The 17,036-nt window shown below is 49.9% G+C and overlaps 1 protein-coding gene across 3 annotated transcripts; it reads right to left on the bottom strand.

Annotated features, from left to right (window-relative positions):
* Positions 1-31: 31 nt before the first annotated feature.
* Positions 32-15,334, bottom strand: bloc1s6 (biogenesis of lysosomal organelles complex-1, subunit 6, pallidin). 3 transcript variants are annotated; one of them, XM_063066283.1, is made up of 6 exons: positions 14,852-15,299; positions 14,301-14,394; positions 10,101-10,245; positions 8,595-8,682; positions 3,442-3,528; positions 32-1,813 (listed from the first exon to the last, which is right to left on the bottom strand). In XM_063066283.1, exons 2-6 carry the CDS (start codon positions 14,353-14,355, stop codon positions 1,694-1,696), a joined length of 495 nt encoding a protein of 164 aa, XP_062922353.1. In that variant the 5' UTR covers positions 14,356-14,394; positions 14,852-15,299; the 3' UTR covers positions 32-1,693. The 3 variants fall into 3 exon arrangements, with proteins under 3 accessions (XP_062922353.1, XP_062922354.1, XP_062922355.1); XM_063066284.1 differs by lacking the exon at positions 14,852-15,299 and adding an exon at positions 14,718-14,753; XM_063066285.1 differs by lacking the exon at positions 3,442-3,528 and having other exon boundaries at positions 14,852-15,334.
* Positions 15,335-17,036: the final 1,702 nt, after the last annotated feature.

The raw sequence follows: 17,036 nt of genomic DNA, 5'->3' as shown, positions 1-17,036 counted from the left end.
TTATGGGCTGTCTCCCCCCCCCCCACCCCACCCCAGCGCACCCTCGGACTGTGGGGTCGTCGATGCAAACGACACATTTCACTGTATGTTTCTGTGTACATGTGACAAATAAAGCTGATCTTTAATCTTTTATTTCCAACATCTTACATTTTATTTCATGTGAGCATAATCAAAAAAGCCAAGTGGAAACTTTTAATTTTGTTTTGGGGTGGTTTGTTAGTTCCCAGATGATTTCCACTGATGAACCTCCCCACCTAACTCCGCCATCGATGGTTCCAAGCCAGGCTTGGAGGTGGGGGCTTGGGAATCCTGTAAAGATGCACAGCCAACACCAACAGAAGCTCCAACCACCTCGTTCCTGGGACACTCACCAAGAAGACGTATGAAGTCATGGGGTGAAACTGGAAGCCACAGGGCCCATCAACCTTCTATTGGCTCAGGACCAAGGACTCTGGTGAGCTGCAGTTGGAGGCCAAGCCCCTGTAGGGGTGATGGGGTTTAAGAAGCAAATGAAAAACTCCTCCACCCATTGTGACCGGGGGAGATCAGAGTTTAACTTGGCTTACAGAATGAGCCCATTGCATAGAGGGGAAATTCCAGCCTCCCAGCCACAATCAGGAAGGCAGTAAACACCGTTTCAGTAGCTGTCTCTAGGCAGCAGTCTGACTGAGCTCTGGCGGGGCACAGGTCCTGGACTGGAGAAGCGAGCCCTGATGGAGCAGTGTGGTCAAGGTCTAGTGACTGTAAATGTTCCCTTCAGAACCTATCACCAACATTACAGTCACATTTCAGTCTGGAGCAGAGGCCGAGGCAGACATGCCTGTGGTGGAATTGAGTTTAAACAACTTTAGGAATGGCATTAAAGTGATTCTGAAAGCAAACCTACCATCGGTCTAAGTCATCAGTGATTGTAATGAAACCCTGAGCGGAGGTGAGGTGAGCAAATGTAAGCAGAGAGGACAGAGAGCAGCATTCCCAGCTGCCAACTCAGAGTGGGATCTCTACGTCTGCTTCTCCTGACAAACCTGTGCTGCAGCCAGTCACATCTAAAATCCAGACTGTGTTCCATGTTGGGGCATCAGCCCCAAACCAAACCCCGAGACCTGCTCACAGTTTAGTAACTATTCTCACCTAGTGCGGGCATCCGAAAGGCCCGATCCATAAACCTGAAGATAACGCGGCAGCCTCAGTTGTGACACCCAGTCTGACTTCACCAGACCCTGGACCCCCGTCCTAGCCACAGAGAAACGACGAGACAACCTGCTGCCTCAGAGACCTCACTCAAGGGAGTGATGACAGCATTCTCGTCCATCACTGCCTGATTAACCATTGTTCCAAGGGGTAGAAGAATCCGGAACCATTGTTGTTTGAGGACAATGAAAGCCATGCAGTGCCAGGGCACGACATCACGGCTACAATGCGTGGTCCAACATCGTACCCGGCACTGGGCACTGCGTATAATGTTGGACCACGCATCACCCAGCGGTCCCAGTGAAAATCTCCCTAAAGACCCCCTTCATAAAAAGCGCATTTTGGTTTCCTACGGTTGGTATTTTGAGTTGTTCACAGCAGATGAACTGCAGGTTAGTATTCATAACTCCGTGCTCTGAAACATTGTGTGGCAGGACGTCCTCCAAACACACAGAACCTCCAGTCCACTGGTGTTTGCTGTTAAAGCCACAGCCCCTGGTGCCTACGAGAGCTTCGCAGGCTTAGCGACCAGTTGCCGCTCTCGCTCCAGCTCTTTCTCCCGTTGCTGCTCGTGTTCCAGCACTTCTCTCTGTCTCTGCTGCTGAAGTTTCAAAGCTCGTCTCTGCAAACAGAGAAACCATGCAAATGTGTTACCTATAGACCCAGAACACCGATCCCCACATTCCCCAGAACACTGATCTCCATGTTCCCCACAGACCCAGAATGCCGATCCCCACGTTCCCCACAGATCCGGAACACCGATCCCCACGTTCCCCACAGACCTGGAACGCTGATCCCCATGTCCCCACATCCCCCAGAACACCGAGCCCCACATCTGCAGAACACTGGTCCCCATGTTCCCCACAGACCCAGAACGCCGATCCCCACGTTCCCCACAGATCCGGAACACCGATCCCCACGTTCCCCACAGACCTGGAACGCCGATCCCCATGTCCCCACATCCCCCAGAACACTGAGCCCCACATCCGCAGAACACTGGTCCCCATGTTCCCCACAGACCCAGAACGCCGATCCCCAAGTTCCCCACAGATCCGGAACACCGATCCCCACGTTCCCCACAGACCTGGAACGCCGATCCCCATGTCCCCACATCCCCCAGAACACTGAGCCCCACATCTGCAGAACACTGGTCCCCATATTCCCCACGTCCCCCAGAATGCCGATCCCCACAGATCTGGAACACCGATCCCCACGTTCCCCACAGACCCGGAACGCCGATCCCCACGTTCCCCACAGACCCGGAACGCCGATCCCCACAGGACATGGTGGGGTTGTCACAGAAGGCAGAATTCAAGCACAGCAGAAAACTCCAAACCTCAAATTAAAGACCACAGCATGAGGGCCAGTGGGCACTGCAGGGTCGAGGGGTCCTTGGGAACCGCAGGGACGGGGCTGATACAAAGCCATTGACAAACACTATGATAAAGGAGCAGCTAAAAGTAACTGTGAAGATAGTCAGTGAATGACAACAGCCAAAATTCATCCCATTTCTGGAGGCACGGACATTGCCTGCCTTTGGCTGAAGTAAAGCACCCCCAGCGACAACAGGAGTCAACCAGATCGATCATTCCTTGACCGTTCCCATCTGATCCTGGATCAGGCAACCGGGATTTACCGATTGCTGGACTGCATTCCCACTTCCACCATTTAAAGCCCCAAATCCACTTGCCAACACTGCACAACAGGCAGTGTCACCACAAGCTGAAGTGTGGTCAATGGTGGGTGATAAGTATCAGGTCTCCCGGCTGCTGGCACGTCAGGAGTGTGACAAACGGAAAATGCACCATCAGCAAGTGATAGCAGGGGTCGGTAACATACTGTAATTAAAAATAAAACAAGGCCTGGAAAGTCTCCACCCATCCCACGGAGCTCCATGCCTGGAGTTATCCCAGACGAACAGAGTCTGAGTCCTGAAGCCCCTTCCTCCACCACTCTGGGTCTGAAATCTGAAAATCAGAGGACGTGGTTAAGGCAGCTTCAGTAACGAGTTTTATTAGACAAGTGGTCAGATACATGGGGTGGAAAGGTGAGATATGGGCAAATTGGAATAGTGCAGATGAGCACCTTGGGTTGGCATGAAACAGTGGGGCTGAAGGGCCTATGTGTTTCTGTGCTGCAGTGCTAAAGTACAGAGAATGCAGGCAAAGTGGAGAGAGGGCTGATAGTAACATGTCCGGGGTTCGTGGGTGGTTAGAAGCTCCATTCAGGACGAGTCGTGGGGTTCCATACCTTCAGTCTTGTCGTCCTTTCATGCAACATGACCATTTCCCTCCGAATGTTCACCAGTTTATCGTGGTAACATTTGGCCTCTGTGAACTACAGGAAAATATATGAACACAGAGAGACTTTGCAGATTCTGGAAATCCAGAGCAACACACACAAAATGCTGGAGTAACCCGGCAGGTCGGGCAGCATCTATGGAGAGGAATAAACAGTCAATGTTTCGGGCTGAGACTGTTCATCGGGACCGGAAAGGAAGCGGGAAGTTGCCAGAATAAGAGGGTGGGGGGAGGGGAGGGAGAACAAGCTGAAAGGTGACAGCTGAAAAAGATAAAAGGCTGAAGGAGGAATCTGATAAGAGAGTGGACCATAGGAGAAAGGGAAGGAGGAGAGACACCAGGGGCAGGTGAGGAGAAGTGCAAAAGCACCACGCAGAGAAAAAAAATCCCTTGAAAATCTTCTGTCAAATCTTGAGCTGAGACTGTGTGTGTGTGTGTGTGTGAGATAGAGAGATTGAGAGTGAGAGACTGAGAGTGAGAGAGAGTGAGACTGATAGCGTAAAACAGAGTGTGTGTGTGTGTGTGTGAGTGAGATTGAGAGTGTGAGACAGAGTGTGTGTGTGTGTGTGTGTGTGAGTGAGATTGAGAGTGTGAGACAGTGTGTGTGTGTGTGTGTGTGTGTGTGAGTGAGATTGAGAGTGTGAGACAGAGTGTGTGTGTGTGTGTGTGTGTGTATGTGTGAGTGAGTGAGATTGAGAGTGTGAGACAGAGAGAGAGAGACAGATAGACAGACACAGACTGACTGCTGCCGGGTAGAATGATGCCTCTGGCTCTGAACATCATCTTGCAGATGAACGGCACCCAATATCTGACCAGTTCGATATTTACCAGTAACCACATTTCAGATGCCAAGACCAGTACACAGCTGGAGTCCTACTCTGTAGCTGGTGACTGGCTCCGTCCCCCCCCTCGCTCAGAACCCGCAGTGGGAGGTGAAGTAAATATTCTGCTCTGCCATTCAGACACACCGTGGCTGCTCCTTCACCACGACGCCATTTCCTACCATGCCCCCATGTGTTTCTGGATGCTGGGGGATCAATTGTTGTCACACCTCACTGTCAGGTGTGGGTCAGCATGGCCAACGAGGGTCAGCATTTGGGGGAGAAACACAGACAGGCAGCTGCAACAGTACGTTACTGCAGGGGGTCTTACTTAGTGCTGGATGAAAAATGTCCAAAAACTGACCAAAAGTTGTGAAGAGAAAATATTTACAAATAGACAAATAAAAACAAACATATATGTACAAAAATTTAAAAATATACAGAGCTTCTTCCACGACACACTTTGTCTTTACCTTTCCAACACAACTGTTCACCAACTGTCAAACCCAACCTCCACACCTCCCTAGCAAAGCCAGACTGAGGGTTTAAATCTGCCTCTGCCTGGTCTAGACGGACCAGGAGATTCTACTGTTGGTCGGGGTCGGCGGGGGGGGGGGGGCAGGAAATCACTTGATCAGACCATCATAATTATTTCAAATGCAGATTTGGAATGGGACATTTTAAATAGGGATTCTAACATTGTACGATTCGTCACCAGTCTCCACATTCCATTCTTGCTTTTATATTCTAGTCCAGTATCCTAGCGGGAAGGTTTGCTGGTGCTGCACAGTGTGATTTACCCCATTTGTTCAGAGGGGAATGGCCAGGCTGGGTCAAGGTGAAAGGAACTCAGCTAACCTCACGTTACAACAGTGGTGTGCAGAAGAACCTCTCTGAACGCACGACGCATCGTGGGCTGCAGCAGCAGCAGACCACCAACATAGACTCAGTCGTTACTTTATTCGGCACAGGAGATACGTAATAGAGTTGCCACTGAGTGTACCTGTGAGGTGTGTGGAGGGCAATGGACCAGGTGCAGATAGATGGGACTGGGCAGAATAGTTCAGCATGCACCAGATGGGCCGATTGGCCTTTCTCTGTGCTGTACTACTCTATGATTCTGCTAATGAGTCCATTCAAAAACAACTGTAACAGAACAGGTTAGCAATGCTAATTCTCCTGCTAACCTTGCCCCTTTGCCTGGTTACTCCTCCTCCTCGTTCTCCCACTAACCTTCCGCTAATTCTCCCGCTAGCCTTCCGCTAATTCTCCCGCTAACCTTGCCCCTTTGCCCAGTTAGTCACTCCTCCTCGTTCTCTCCCTGGTCTAGTTCCTCCGGTAGTGTTTGATGGCTCTGGGCCCGTATTCACTAGAATTCAGAAATGAGGGATGACCTCAGTGAAACCTATTGAATATTAAAAGACCTTGATAGAGTGGATGTGGAGAGGGCATCCTTTTAGAATGGAGATGAGGAGGGATTTCTTTAGCCAGAGAGTGGTGAATCTATGGAATTCGTTGCCACAGGCAACTGTGGAAGGCCAAGTCTTTATGTACATTTAAGGCAGAGGTTGATAGATTCTTGACTGGTCAGGATATGAAGGGATACGGAGGAAAGGCAGGAGACTGGGGCTGAGAGGGAAAATGGATCAGCATGATGAAATGGCAAAGCAGGCTCGATGGGCCAAATGGTCTAATTCTGCTCCTATATCTTATATTAGTCCCCTTCCAGTTGAGGTGCAAACCATCTTTTCTGTAGAGGTTCCACCTTCCCTGGATGATGATCCAAACATCTTATGCCCTCCCTCCTACACCAACTCCTTAGCTACATAGTAAACTGTAAAATCTTCCCTGTGCTGACCTCGCTGGTACGTGGTGTGGGTGGCAATCCTGAGATCACAACCCTGCAGGTCCTGCCCTTTAACCTAGCACCTAACCCTCTGAAGTCCCAGTGCAGAACCTCGTCACTCGTCCCACCCACATCATTGGTACCTGCATGGACCACGACTTCTGGCTGTTCACCCTCCCACTTAAGAATGCCGAGGACTCGATCCCAGATGTCCTGGCCCCTGGCACCCGGGAGGTAACACACCATCTGGGAATCTCATTCTCACCCACAGAACATCCTGTCTGTTCCCCAGTGAACAAATCCCTAATCACCAAAGCACATCTGTTCTCACTCCTTCCGTCTGAGTCACTCAGACTCAATGCCAGAGACTGGATCACTGTGTCTTTCCTGTTAGGTGATTTCCCCAGACAGTATCCAAAGTGATGTACCCGTTGTTGAGGGGGTCGGCCACAGGGGTACTCTGCACTGGCTCCTTCACCCCTTTCCCCTTCCTGACTGTCTCCCAGTGTCCTGCGTCCTGCATCTTAGGTGTAACTACCTCTCCATATGTCCTATCTATTACTCTCTCAGCCCCCCAAATTACCTGTTCATCCGGTTCCAGCTCCGACTCCTTAACGCAGACTGTTAGAGGCTGCAGCTGGACGCACTTCCTGCAGTTGTAGTATTCAGAGACACCGGAGGTCTCCCTGCCTTCCCACATCCCACAAGAAATCCCCAATCACCGGAGCATTCAACTCTCCCGCCAGGCATCTCTACTGTCCAGTTAAGCAGATATAAAGAAGGAAGAACTGTGGGGTGGGTGTTGGGGGGAACTCTACCTACTTGTTTGCCTTCTCTGAATGAAGCCTCTCCTTGCTGAAGCCTCAAAAACTCCCCTCTAACTCTGTCCCAGCCTTACTTTAATTTGTTGTTGCCAATCAGTTACAGATTGGACGTTGCTCAAGGCTCCAAACTGTCGTGAGCCACTGCCTTTTCTACAAAGTGTACTTAATCAGCAAACCTTCACAGGCTTCCGACCTCCGACTGGCCACCACTGTAGCAAACTCCTGGCAACATCCTTCTAAATTTTCTCTGCACTGTTTCAATCTTATTGCTATTTCTCCTGTGGGTAGGTCACCTGAACCACACACAATACTCTAATTTAGGCTTCACTAACATCTTTTACAGCTTCAACATAATATCCCAACTCCTGTATTCAATACTTAGATTTCTGAAGGCCAATGAAGACAGATGCTCTGGTCAATAATTCCAAAGATTCACTACCTTCCAAGGCAAGAAGTTTCTCCTCATCTCAGTCGAACATGACTCACTTGTTTTTCAAAGAGTGTGAGCCCCTGGTTCTGGGCTCATTAGGCAGACACACATCCTCCCTACATCCAACTTACCCTGCACTGTCAACTGAGCTCTGAGATCACTCCCAATTCCACCAAACACCAGGAAACACAAGCCTGGTCTATTCAAGCCTTTCCTCACACTGTACATCCACTCTCCTGGGACCAGTCCAGTCAATGACACCTCATTCCCACTGCGGCAATGGACCAGTTCTAAGCCCTTTGCTAGCTCCTGGACTGAAGTATCATGTACTCCTTTGCCACCAGAGATGCTGCCCAACATTCCCCCGCCGAGATCCTCCAGCAATCATGTTCGCTCCATGTCTCCCCAAGTAGCAATGTTGAACAAAACATCCAGCCACCAACTCAGCCCTCCACAACCCCAACCACCACTACTTTATCATTTCCTGTTAGACCCTTACGTACAGACACTCCTGTGCATTGCATCTATGGATCTGTTATCTCAATTATTTATACTTATTGTGTTTTACATACCACTGGACTAGAGATGCCCAGGCATCATCCCTGACAAAGAGGGCAGAGTTTGTCCGAAACATCAGTTAAAATCGGTATCTGCACCCGGCTGGCAGCCCGAGAAGAGTTCATTCATCATGTATGCTGGGAAAGCACTGGATCCTTAATTTCATTCTCCTTTACGCTCGTGTACTGGAACTGACTTTAACCAAACTAGAATCCTGAAATAGCATCTACGTCCTAATTATCAAAAATTGCAGAAGTCACATTTCCCATCCTGCTGTGGGTCTGACCCAGCATTTATTTATCCAAGCACATTTTATTGCAAATCCACCTTTTAACCTTTAACATTATTAGCAGAGAAACCTCTCCTCCTGTGAATCCCGCGTGTCCCACCCCAGTACCCAGTGAGTAACTTTGCTCTTGGAACCAGAGAGACATGGGTTGGTGCAGCCACAAACATACAGAGCAGTGCAGCAGAGATCCCGGTTACCCCTGCTACTCTTCAACTTTGCCTCTGTTGTAGGCAAGTGGAGAGTTTTTCCAATGAGCTGGTAGGGGCAGGGGAGAATTGGACCCTGAAGCCATTTCTCTCTGTTGCCCGACTGCCTCTGTTCCACACTGTACTCACTAGAGCGTTGATATCCAGCACCAGATGGCACTCGCGGAATTTGGCGATCTGCTGTTCCAAAGTGTCCAACAGAACCACTTGATTTTGTCTAAAATGTGAACACAAACAGATTTAAGGAGAGAGAAAGCCCGACACTGCTCTCAGCCCCACTTCAGACACCACACACTCACTCCCAGCGAGAAGCCTGGTGCTAGAATTCACAGAGGAACAGACTGTCAATCTGCTACCACCTTATTCTGGCTTCTGGCTTCTCCCACCCCCCCACCCCCCCGTATGCCTTTCCAGTCTTAATGAAGGGTCTCCGCTCAACTACGGGGCAGGTCGTTCACAATCACCCAATACCGAAAGCACATCGTAAACACAATAGATTCTCACTTAATTCCTCCCCCTCACCTGGTCTCACCTATCACTTACTCTGACCCCACTACCCCTACCACCCACCTTCCCCCTCACCTGGTCTCACTTATCACCTGTCAGCTTGTACTCTGACCCACTATCCCCACTCACTCACCTTCCCCCTCACCTGGTCTCACCTGTCACCTACTCTGACCCCACTACCCCTACCATCTTATTCTGGCCTCTACCCGCCCCCCCGCCTTTCCAGTCTTGATGAAGGGTCTTGGCCCAAAACATCGTCTGTACTCTTTTCCATAAATGCTGCCAGACCTTCTGAGTTCCTCCAGCATTTTGTTTGTGGTTCACAAGTAAAGCAAATTGCTTCACACTTGATAATCCCCTCTCCTACCTATTCTCCCCACCCACACCTGACACTGCACACAATACTCTGAACGTTTTATACAGCTGCAACATGACATCCCAACCTTTAAGTCCATAAGACCATTAGACATAAGAGCAGAAGTGGGCCATTCGGCCTATCGAATCTGCTCCGCCATTCCATCAGACTGATTTATTATCCCTCTCAACCCAATTCTCTTGCCTTCTTCCATAACCTTTGACAGCCTGACTAATCAAGAACCCATCAACCTCCATTTAAATATACCCAATGACCTGGACTCCACAGCCGTCTGTGGCAATGAATTCCACAGATTCAACACCCTCTGGATAAAGAAATTCCTCCTTATCTCTGTTCTAAATGGAGGTCCCTCTATTCTGAGGCTGTGTCCTCTGGTTCTAGACTCCTCCACCATAGGAAACATCTCTCCACATCTATTCTACCTAGGCCTTTCAATATGTGATAGGACTCAATGACATTCCACCTCCACCCCCCGTTCTTCTACACTCCAGTGAGTATAGGCCCAGAGCCATCACTCACACACTCATCATATGTTAACTCTTTCATTCCCAGAAGCATTCTCGTGAAGCTCCTCTGGACCTTTTATGGTCAACACTCCAAATGGTGAAAGTATGTTTGCTGTATGCCTCGTATACCCCTCTGACTCCCTGCGTTGCCACTTTCTGTGGGGATATCAATGCTCCCCATTTCCCTTAGACTTAGCATCCAATGAAACAATCAATGGCCGAGACTGAATACATTCACAGACGTACGTCAGTTCCTGGAGGGCATTTTTCAGTTGCTTCAGATCCGGGAGATAGTGAGAGATTAACCCTTCTGTCAGCTTCTCCACAGTCTCCTGATTCACACAGATCAGTTCGCCCGAGTCCTCGTACTCCAGGCCGCCTTCAGTGACAGCTGAGACACAGGAAGGAGCACAAACACGACTGTTACCCACACTACAGTAAGCAACACTCTGATCTGTCCACAGAAGCTCTGTCAAAATGTACTCTCAACTTTGGGTTAACACATGTAACGTGTTCAGCTGCCACACACCTACACCGCTTTGTGGTTAGGAGAGCTGGATTACTGAAGGCTTGTTTGGTAGCCCTGCTGAAGGCACAAAGAGGTGGGAAAGTACCCTGTCAACTCTTGCCAATTTGTTTTCAATGCACCTTTGAAAGCATCCTATCTGGATGCATAACAGCTGGGTGCTGGAACAAGAAACTGCAGAGCAACACACACAAAATGCTGGAGGAACTCAGCAGGCCAGGCAGCATCTGTGGAAAAAAGTACAGTTGATGTTTTGGGCCAAGACCTTTCATTGGGACTGGAGAAAAAAAGATGAGTAGATTTAAAAGTTGAGGGAAGGGGAGGGAGAAACACAAGGTGATAGGTGAAACTAGGAGGGAGAGGGATGAAGCAAAGAGCTGGGAAGTTGATTGGTGAAAGAGATACAGGGCTGGAGGAGGGGGAATCTAATAGGAGAGGACAGAAGGCCATGGAAGAAAGAAAAGAGAGAAAGAGCACCAGAGGGAGGCGATGGGTGGGCAAAGAGATAAAGTGAGAGAGGGGAAAAAAGGGATGGAGAATGGTGAAGGAGAAGAGGGAGGGAGGCAATAACAGAAGTTTGAGAATTTGATGAACACCCATCACCTTGTGTTTCTCACCACCCCACCCCACCTTTTAAATCTACCCCTCATCTTTTTTTCTCCAGTCTTGCTGAAAGGTCTCGGCTTGAAATGTCGACTGTACTTTTTTCCGTAGAGACTGCCTGGCTTGCCGAGTACCTCCAGCATTTTGTGTGCGTTGCTCGGATTTCCAGCATCTGCAGATTTTCTCTTGTGTAGAAACTGTGGTCATTGCCCAGCAGTTCACAGAAACCGGCCTCCCCTCCACGGACTCTGTCTACACTTCGTACTGCCTCGGTAAAGCAGCCAGCACCCACACACACCCTTCTTTCTTCTCCCGCCCCCCCTCCATTGGGCAGAAGATACGAAAGCCTGAGGACTCAAGGACAGCCTCTATCTGCTGTTGTAAGACTATTGAATGATTCCCTTGAACAAGAAAATCGACTTTTGACCTCACAATCTATAACCTATCTCATTAAATCTTGCTTGCACCTTATTGTCTGCCCACACTACATTTTCTCAGTAGCTGTTACACTTTATTCTGCATTCTGTTATTGATTTACCTTGTTCTATCTTAGCGCACTGTGTAAGGATCTGATCTGTACGAACAGCTCGCAGGACAAGTTTTTCACTGTGTCTCAGTACATGTGACAATGGTAAACCAATTCCAATTGGATTACAGCAGATTGTGTGGGCAAAGAATTTACCAATGAAGTGCAATCTGGGGAAATATGTCTAATTTGGCTGGGAAATAAAAGTGATGCATGTGATCCAACCAGTGAGAGGCTACAGAGGTATGAGATATAAATGGTGTCCCAGTGCCTGCTTCACAGAAGCTTACAGTGTACAACTCACTCAGAAAGCTGACAGAACGTTACCTCACAGTCGTCTGCATTAAATTCCCTCAGCGACTGCCCCATCCAACCTTCCAGGTGATCTATGTCCAACAGTACTCCAGGATAAGCTTCACTGTCTATCACTCCAACAATATCTGCATCGTCTACAAATTGACCCATCATACATTCTCATCCATTATGAGGCCCCAGATCTAATCCCTGTAGTACACCACTTGATACACACTTCCAATCACAAACACCCAACCGGTATTACCCTCTCCTTCCTATCAGAAATCCAGTTTACCTCAAATCCATTTTGCCTTATGGTCTTACACCAGCCCACCATGCACCATGTCAAAAAGTTCAGTAAAGTCCATGGATCGCACTGGCTACCTCACCTGTCCTGGTTACCTCCTCAAAACCTGTGATTTGTGCCTAAGAGATACAAGTGTTCATTGAGTCACTTTAATGCCTTCAGTGACTCAGCTCCACCACTCCCTCTGGCAGTGTATTCCACGTGGCCACCAATCCCGTGCTGAAAAACATCCCAATCACAGTCTCCTGTTCTATTCAGAAAGGGGAAGTATACGACCATAATATACAGGAGCAGAATTGAGGCTGCTACACCATTTCATCAAGAAATCCCTCCTCATCTCCCTCGCAGCCCCAAACTCCTGCTTTCTCCCTGTATCTCTTCCTGCTCTGACTAATCAAGAATCTATCAACATCTGCCTTAACTATGCCCAATGACTTGACCTCTACGTCCGCCTGTGGCAACGAATTCCCAATCTCTGGCTGAAGAAATTTCTTCTTATCTCTGTTCTTAATGGACGTCCCTCTATTCTGAGGCTGTGCCCACTAGTTCTAGACTCTCCCAATACTAGAGACACTCTCTCCACATCCACTCTATCAAGGCCTTTCAACATTCTATAGGTTTTAATGAGATCCCCATTCATTCTTCTGAATTGCAGTGAGTACAGGTCCAGAGCCATCAATTGGTCCTCATATGGTAGCCCTTTCATTCCTAGAATATTTTTGTGAACCTCCTCTGAACCCTCTCCAATGTCAGAACATCCTTTCTTAGAAAAAGGGGCCCAAAACTGCTCATAGTACTCCAAGTGAGGCCTCAGAGTGCTTTATGAAGCCTCAACATTACATCTTTGCTTTTACATTCTCGTCCTCTCGAAAGGAATGCCAACATTGCACTTGCCTTGATTTTTTTTCTGCATTCGAACATAATTATATTAACCTCTCACAATTATATACCTCAATCATCCTTCCCCTTAACACCCTCAGCTCCAGGGAAAACATGTAGCCTTCCAGTCTCTCCTCATTAATGAAATGTCACAAGACCCACACTCAGTAATTCAGGGAACAGATTCTTCCTGCTGCCATCAGATTTCTGAATGCTGCATTAACACTTCCTCGTTTTTTACACTATATATAAATCTTCTAATATCTAGTAACTTCATGCCTATCCAAAACGACAAATTCACATCATAGAAGAGAGTGCTGAAAACCTAATCCAGATTCTAATTCTTGATCCATCCCAGGTGAAACCTCTCTGCCCTCTCTTCAGAATTATCAAACGTGTCCTGTCATGTGGTAACCAGAACTGCACACATTACTCCAGGTGAGGTTTCACCAATATAAATGTGGGGTATAACCTCCCTGCCCCGATTAACAAAGGCCAGCACCGCCTCTATCTTCCGAACCATGTTATGATTACTTACTTGCAAAATACATCACCTCACATTAATCAGATTAAACTCCTTCATTAACATGTGGCTCTTACCTGGGCCTGCCCCCCTCCTCCATGGACCTCACCCTGACCTTCCCCCCCACCCAACAGGGATCTCACCTGGACCTCCCCCCCCAACAGGGGTTTCACCTGGACCTCCCCCCCCCCACACAGGAGTCTCACCTGGACCTCCCCCCCTCCAACAGGGGTCTCACCTGGACCTCCCCCCCCAACAGAGATTCCACCTGGACCTCTCCCCTTCCAACAGGGGTCTCACCTGGACCTCCCCCCCTCCAACAGGGGTCTCACCTGGACCTCCCACCCCATGGATCCTAAACCTGACCACCATACTCCCAATGGATCCTCACCCAGACTGCCACCCGCTCCCACGGATCTCACATAGGCCTGTCACCCATGGACCTCACCCTGACCACAACACCAATCTCCATCCTGACCACCACACCGATCTCTGTCCTGACCACACCCCTCGTCACCCTGCCACACCGATCTCCACCCTGACCACCACACCGATCTCCATCCTGACCACATCGATCCCCACCCTGACCATACCGATCTTCATCCTGACCGCACCGATCTCCATCCTGACCGCACCGATCTCCACCCTGACACCACCAACTCCACTGCCGGTGCCTCCTACCCCCCCCCCCACCCTAGACCAGCCGGGATCAGCCTCCTTCCCCGGGGATACCCCGCAGCGTCAGCCGTTCAGTTGCTCCCCACCTCCCGGTCCCTCCCCCGGCGTACCTGCGGGGGCCGTGAGCCCATCAGCGGTGCCCTGTGCCCAGTGCCCTGGCTCCATGGTACGGCGGTCGGCGCCGGGCCTCACATTCGCCGCCTCCTGTGGGGTTAATGGGGAAAGGTCAGGGCGGTAAGTGGGGACGGGGGAGGCCCGGCCCGACCCCCCTCCCCGGTTACCCGCCGCCGCCAAGACTCTGCTCTGCAATCCGGAGGAGAGGTCGGTGCTCCAGGAACGTCCGAGGCAGCGCTTCAGGCCTCGGTCCACCCCCCCAGCCCAGCCCGACTAACACAGCCCCGGCCGACCAGCGTTGCCTCCCCTTTACCCCGGGGCCTTGGCCTCACTCCCGGGCTCAGACTGGGCCTCTCCCCGCCCCTGGCGCTCTGCCCCCGCCGCCGATTCCTCCCGCTGGGCTGCCCCCTCACCAGAGCTCCGGGCTGCCGCAGCGCCAGGCCGCTCTCCTGCCCCTCCCATTCCTCTGCACTTTCCGAGCCCCGCTAAAGATTCCGGGTCACCTTTTCCCTTTAAGCTGACAGAATCTAATGCAGTATTCACTCGCCTTGTTCCTTTTCCCTTCCGGCCTTCCGCCCTCCCGAGAGTGGCCGCAGGAAGAAACCCAGCCCGCTGACAGAACCTCCCGCAGGACGAGTACCTCTCTGAGGAGGAACTGGGGCTCCAGCACAGTTTTATAGGAGCCTCACAGTAACGGTGCCGGTAACACAAGCCTTTCTGCGGGTGCTGGAAAGCCACAGAAAACGCGGGGGGACCCGGCGGGCCGGGCCGGGCCGGGCCAGGCAGCGTCTATGGAGAGGAACAGTCGGTCCTGGTGAAGGGTCTCAGACCCAAACAACTGTTTGTTCCCTTCCAGACGCTGCCTGACCTGGTGTGTCTGCTGCTTCTGTTACTTGATTCCCTTTAGCGAGGCATAGACCCCGCAGTGGGTTTACAAGATTAGGAGGGACAGCTAGGCCATGATGGCCGGCACCGTCGGATATCTGTTTAAGGAAAGTGGAGCAAAGTAAGGGCAAGGTGTCAGAGGTGGATTATTTTCTTTCACACAGTGAGTGATGAATGCCTGGATTACACTGCCAGGGATGGGGGTAGAGGCTAATAAGGGACTTTTAGATAGGCACATTGGTGTAAGGAAAATGGAGGGTTGTGGGTTGTTAGGAGGAAGGCTTAGATTGATTGGGCAATAAGTTGATAAAGTTAGGCACAACTTTTGCAAGAAGCTTCCCTTTCACAGCTACCACTTGTTCTCTGTGGCTCTGTATCTCTGTTAGAAATAACATACAACATTACAGCACAGTACAGGCCCTTCGGCCCACAATGTTGTTCCAACCTTTTTAATCTCCAAGATCAAGCTAACCCTCCCCTTCCACATAGCCCTCCATTTTCCTGTCACACAAGTGCCTATCTGAGAGTTTCCTAAATGCTCCTATTGTATCTGCCTCGACCACCACCCTACAGCACGTTCTGTGCACCCACCATTCTGTGTAAAACATGAAGGGCTTGACTGTTCTGTGCTGTTTTATGTTCTATTTTCCCATCACTCCTCCAAGAGGACCACAACCTTGTCATGGTTCGGAGGCTTATGTGCCTCAGGCTCCATTGGCTGGAGTCAGGGCTTTACGCTTTGGCTCTTGGTCGGGTTGCCCATGCCAAACAGGTCAAAGGGTAGAGGCCAGACTAAGATTAGTCCAGCTCAATGTTCCCTCTAATTTGTATGACCAGTCTGTACAAAAATCTTGTGCAGTACAATTTTTTTGCCCAGTGACAACAACCTGTGCGCACTGAATAATTTCTTCAATGAAAACAGTATGAACAAGCCAGTCTAAAATCTGCAGATAAATCATCCCAAACTCCATGTTGTCAATGCCATCGGCATCAGAAACCGGAAAAGGAAATGTGATTGTGTACGATCGTGAAAATATACTTAACGTGCCAATGAGGTAGAGGGTGACAACCTTTTGTGCACTAGTAGCAAAAGATATGTGCATGCTCACCTTGAGGGAACGTTGCCCCAGCTTGGGGCTAACAACTCTGTCTGGTCAAAACAAAGGTTACAGAAGCTAATGTATCTGCCTTTACCACCACCCCTAGCAGCACATTCCACACATTCACCCCTCTCTGTGTAAAACAAAAACCTACCTCTGACATTCCCCTATATTTACCTCCAATCACCTTAAAATTATGTAATCATATTAGCCCTGGGAGAAGACTCTGGTTGTCCACTCTATCAATGCCTCTTGTCATCTTGTACACCTCTCTCCTCCTTCACTCCAGAGAAAAGCCCCAGTTTGCTCAACCTGTCAGGGAAAACTCCAAGAACCCCCAGTCACTTGGGACGGACCAGGAAGGATGCAGCGACCTATTCCATGTGTGAGGTATAAGTTCCTGCAAATTGTGACCACCCCAGTGAGACCATCACCCATGTGATGCACAGTGGGAATGTAGTGGTTAGTGCAACACTCTTACAGAGTTCTAAATTCAACCCCTCAGTCCTCTGTACAGCCCCCGTGGAATGCATGGGTTTCCCCAGGTGCTCTGCTTCCCTCCCATGTACCGGGTAGTTTAATTGGTCATTGTGAATAGTCCTGTGATTAGGTTAGGGATAAATTGGGGTGGCCGGGTTGGTTCTATATCTCGAAACAAATAAAATGACAGATGCTGTAGAGGGTGGTGGACCCGGCCTGGCCCCTCACAGACATTGCCCTCCCCACCAATAATGGCATCTACGAGAA

The sequence above is a fragment of the Mobula hypostoma genome, chromosome 13, assembly GCF_963921235.1.
Source record: "Mobula hypostoma chromosome 13, sMobHyp1.1, whole genome shotgun sequence".
Lineage (NCBI taxonomy): Eukaryota > Metazoa > Chordata > Chondrichthyes > Myliobatiformes > Myliobatidae > Mobula > Mobula hypostoma.
This window is presented reverse-complemented; position numbering and strand designations above follow the sequence as displayed.

Bases quoted from the DNA above. Each gene is read 5' to 3' on its own strand.
- bloc1s6 (XM_063066283.1), bottom strand. From the start codon at position 14,355: ATGGAGCCAGGGCACTGGGCACAGGGCACCGCTGATGGGCTCACGGCC. The intron at 10,246-14,300 runs GTACGCCGGGGG...CCTGTGTCTCAG, and splicing joins TGGGCTCACGGCCCCCGCAG to CTGTCACTGAAGGCGGCCTG. The intron at 1,814-3,441 runs GTATGGAACCCC...CTCTGTTTGCAG, and splicing joins AAAGGACGACAAGACTGAAG to AGACGAGCTTTGAAACTTCA.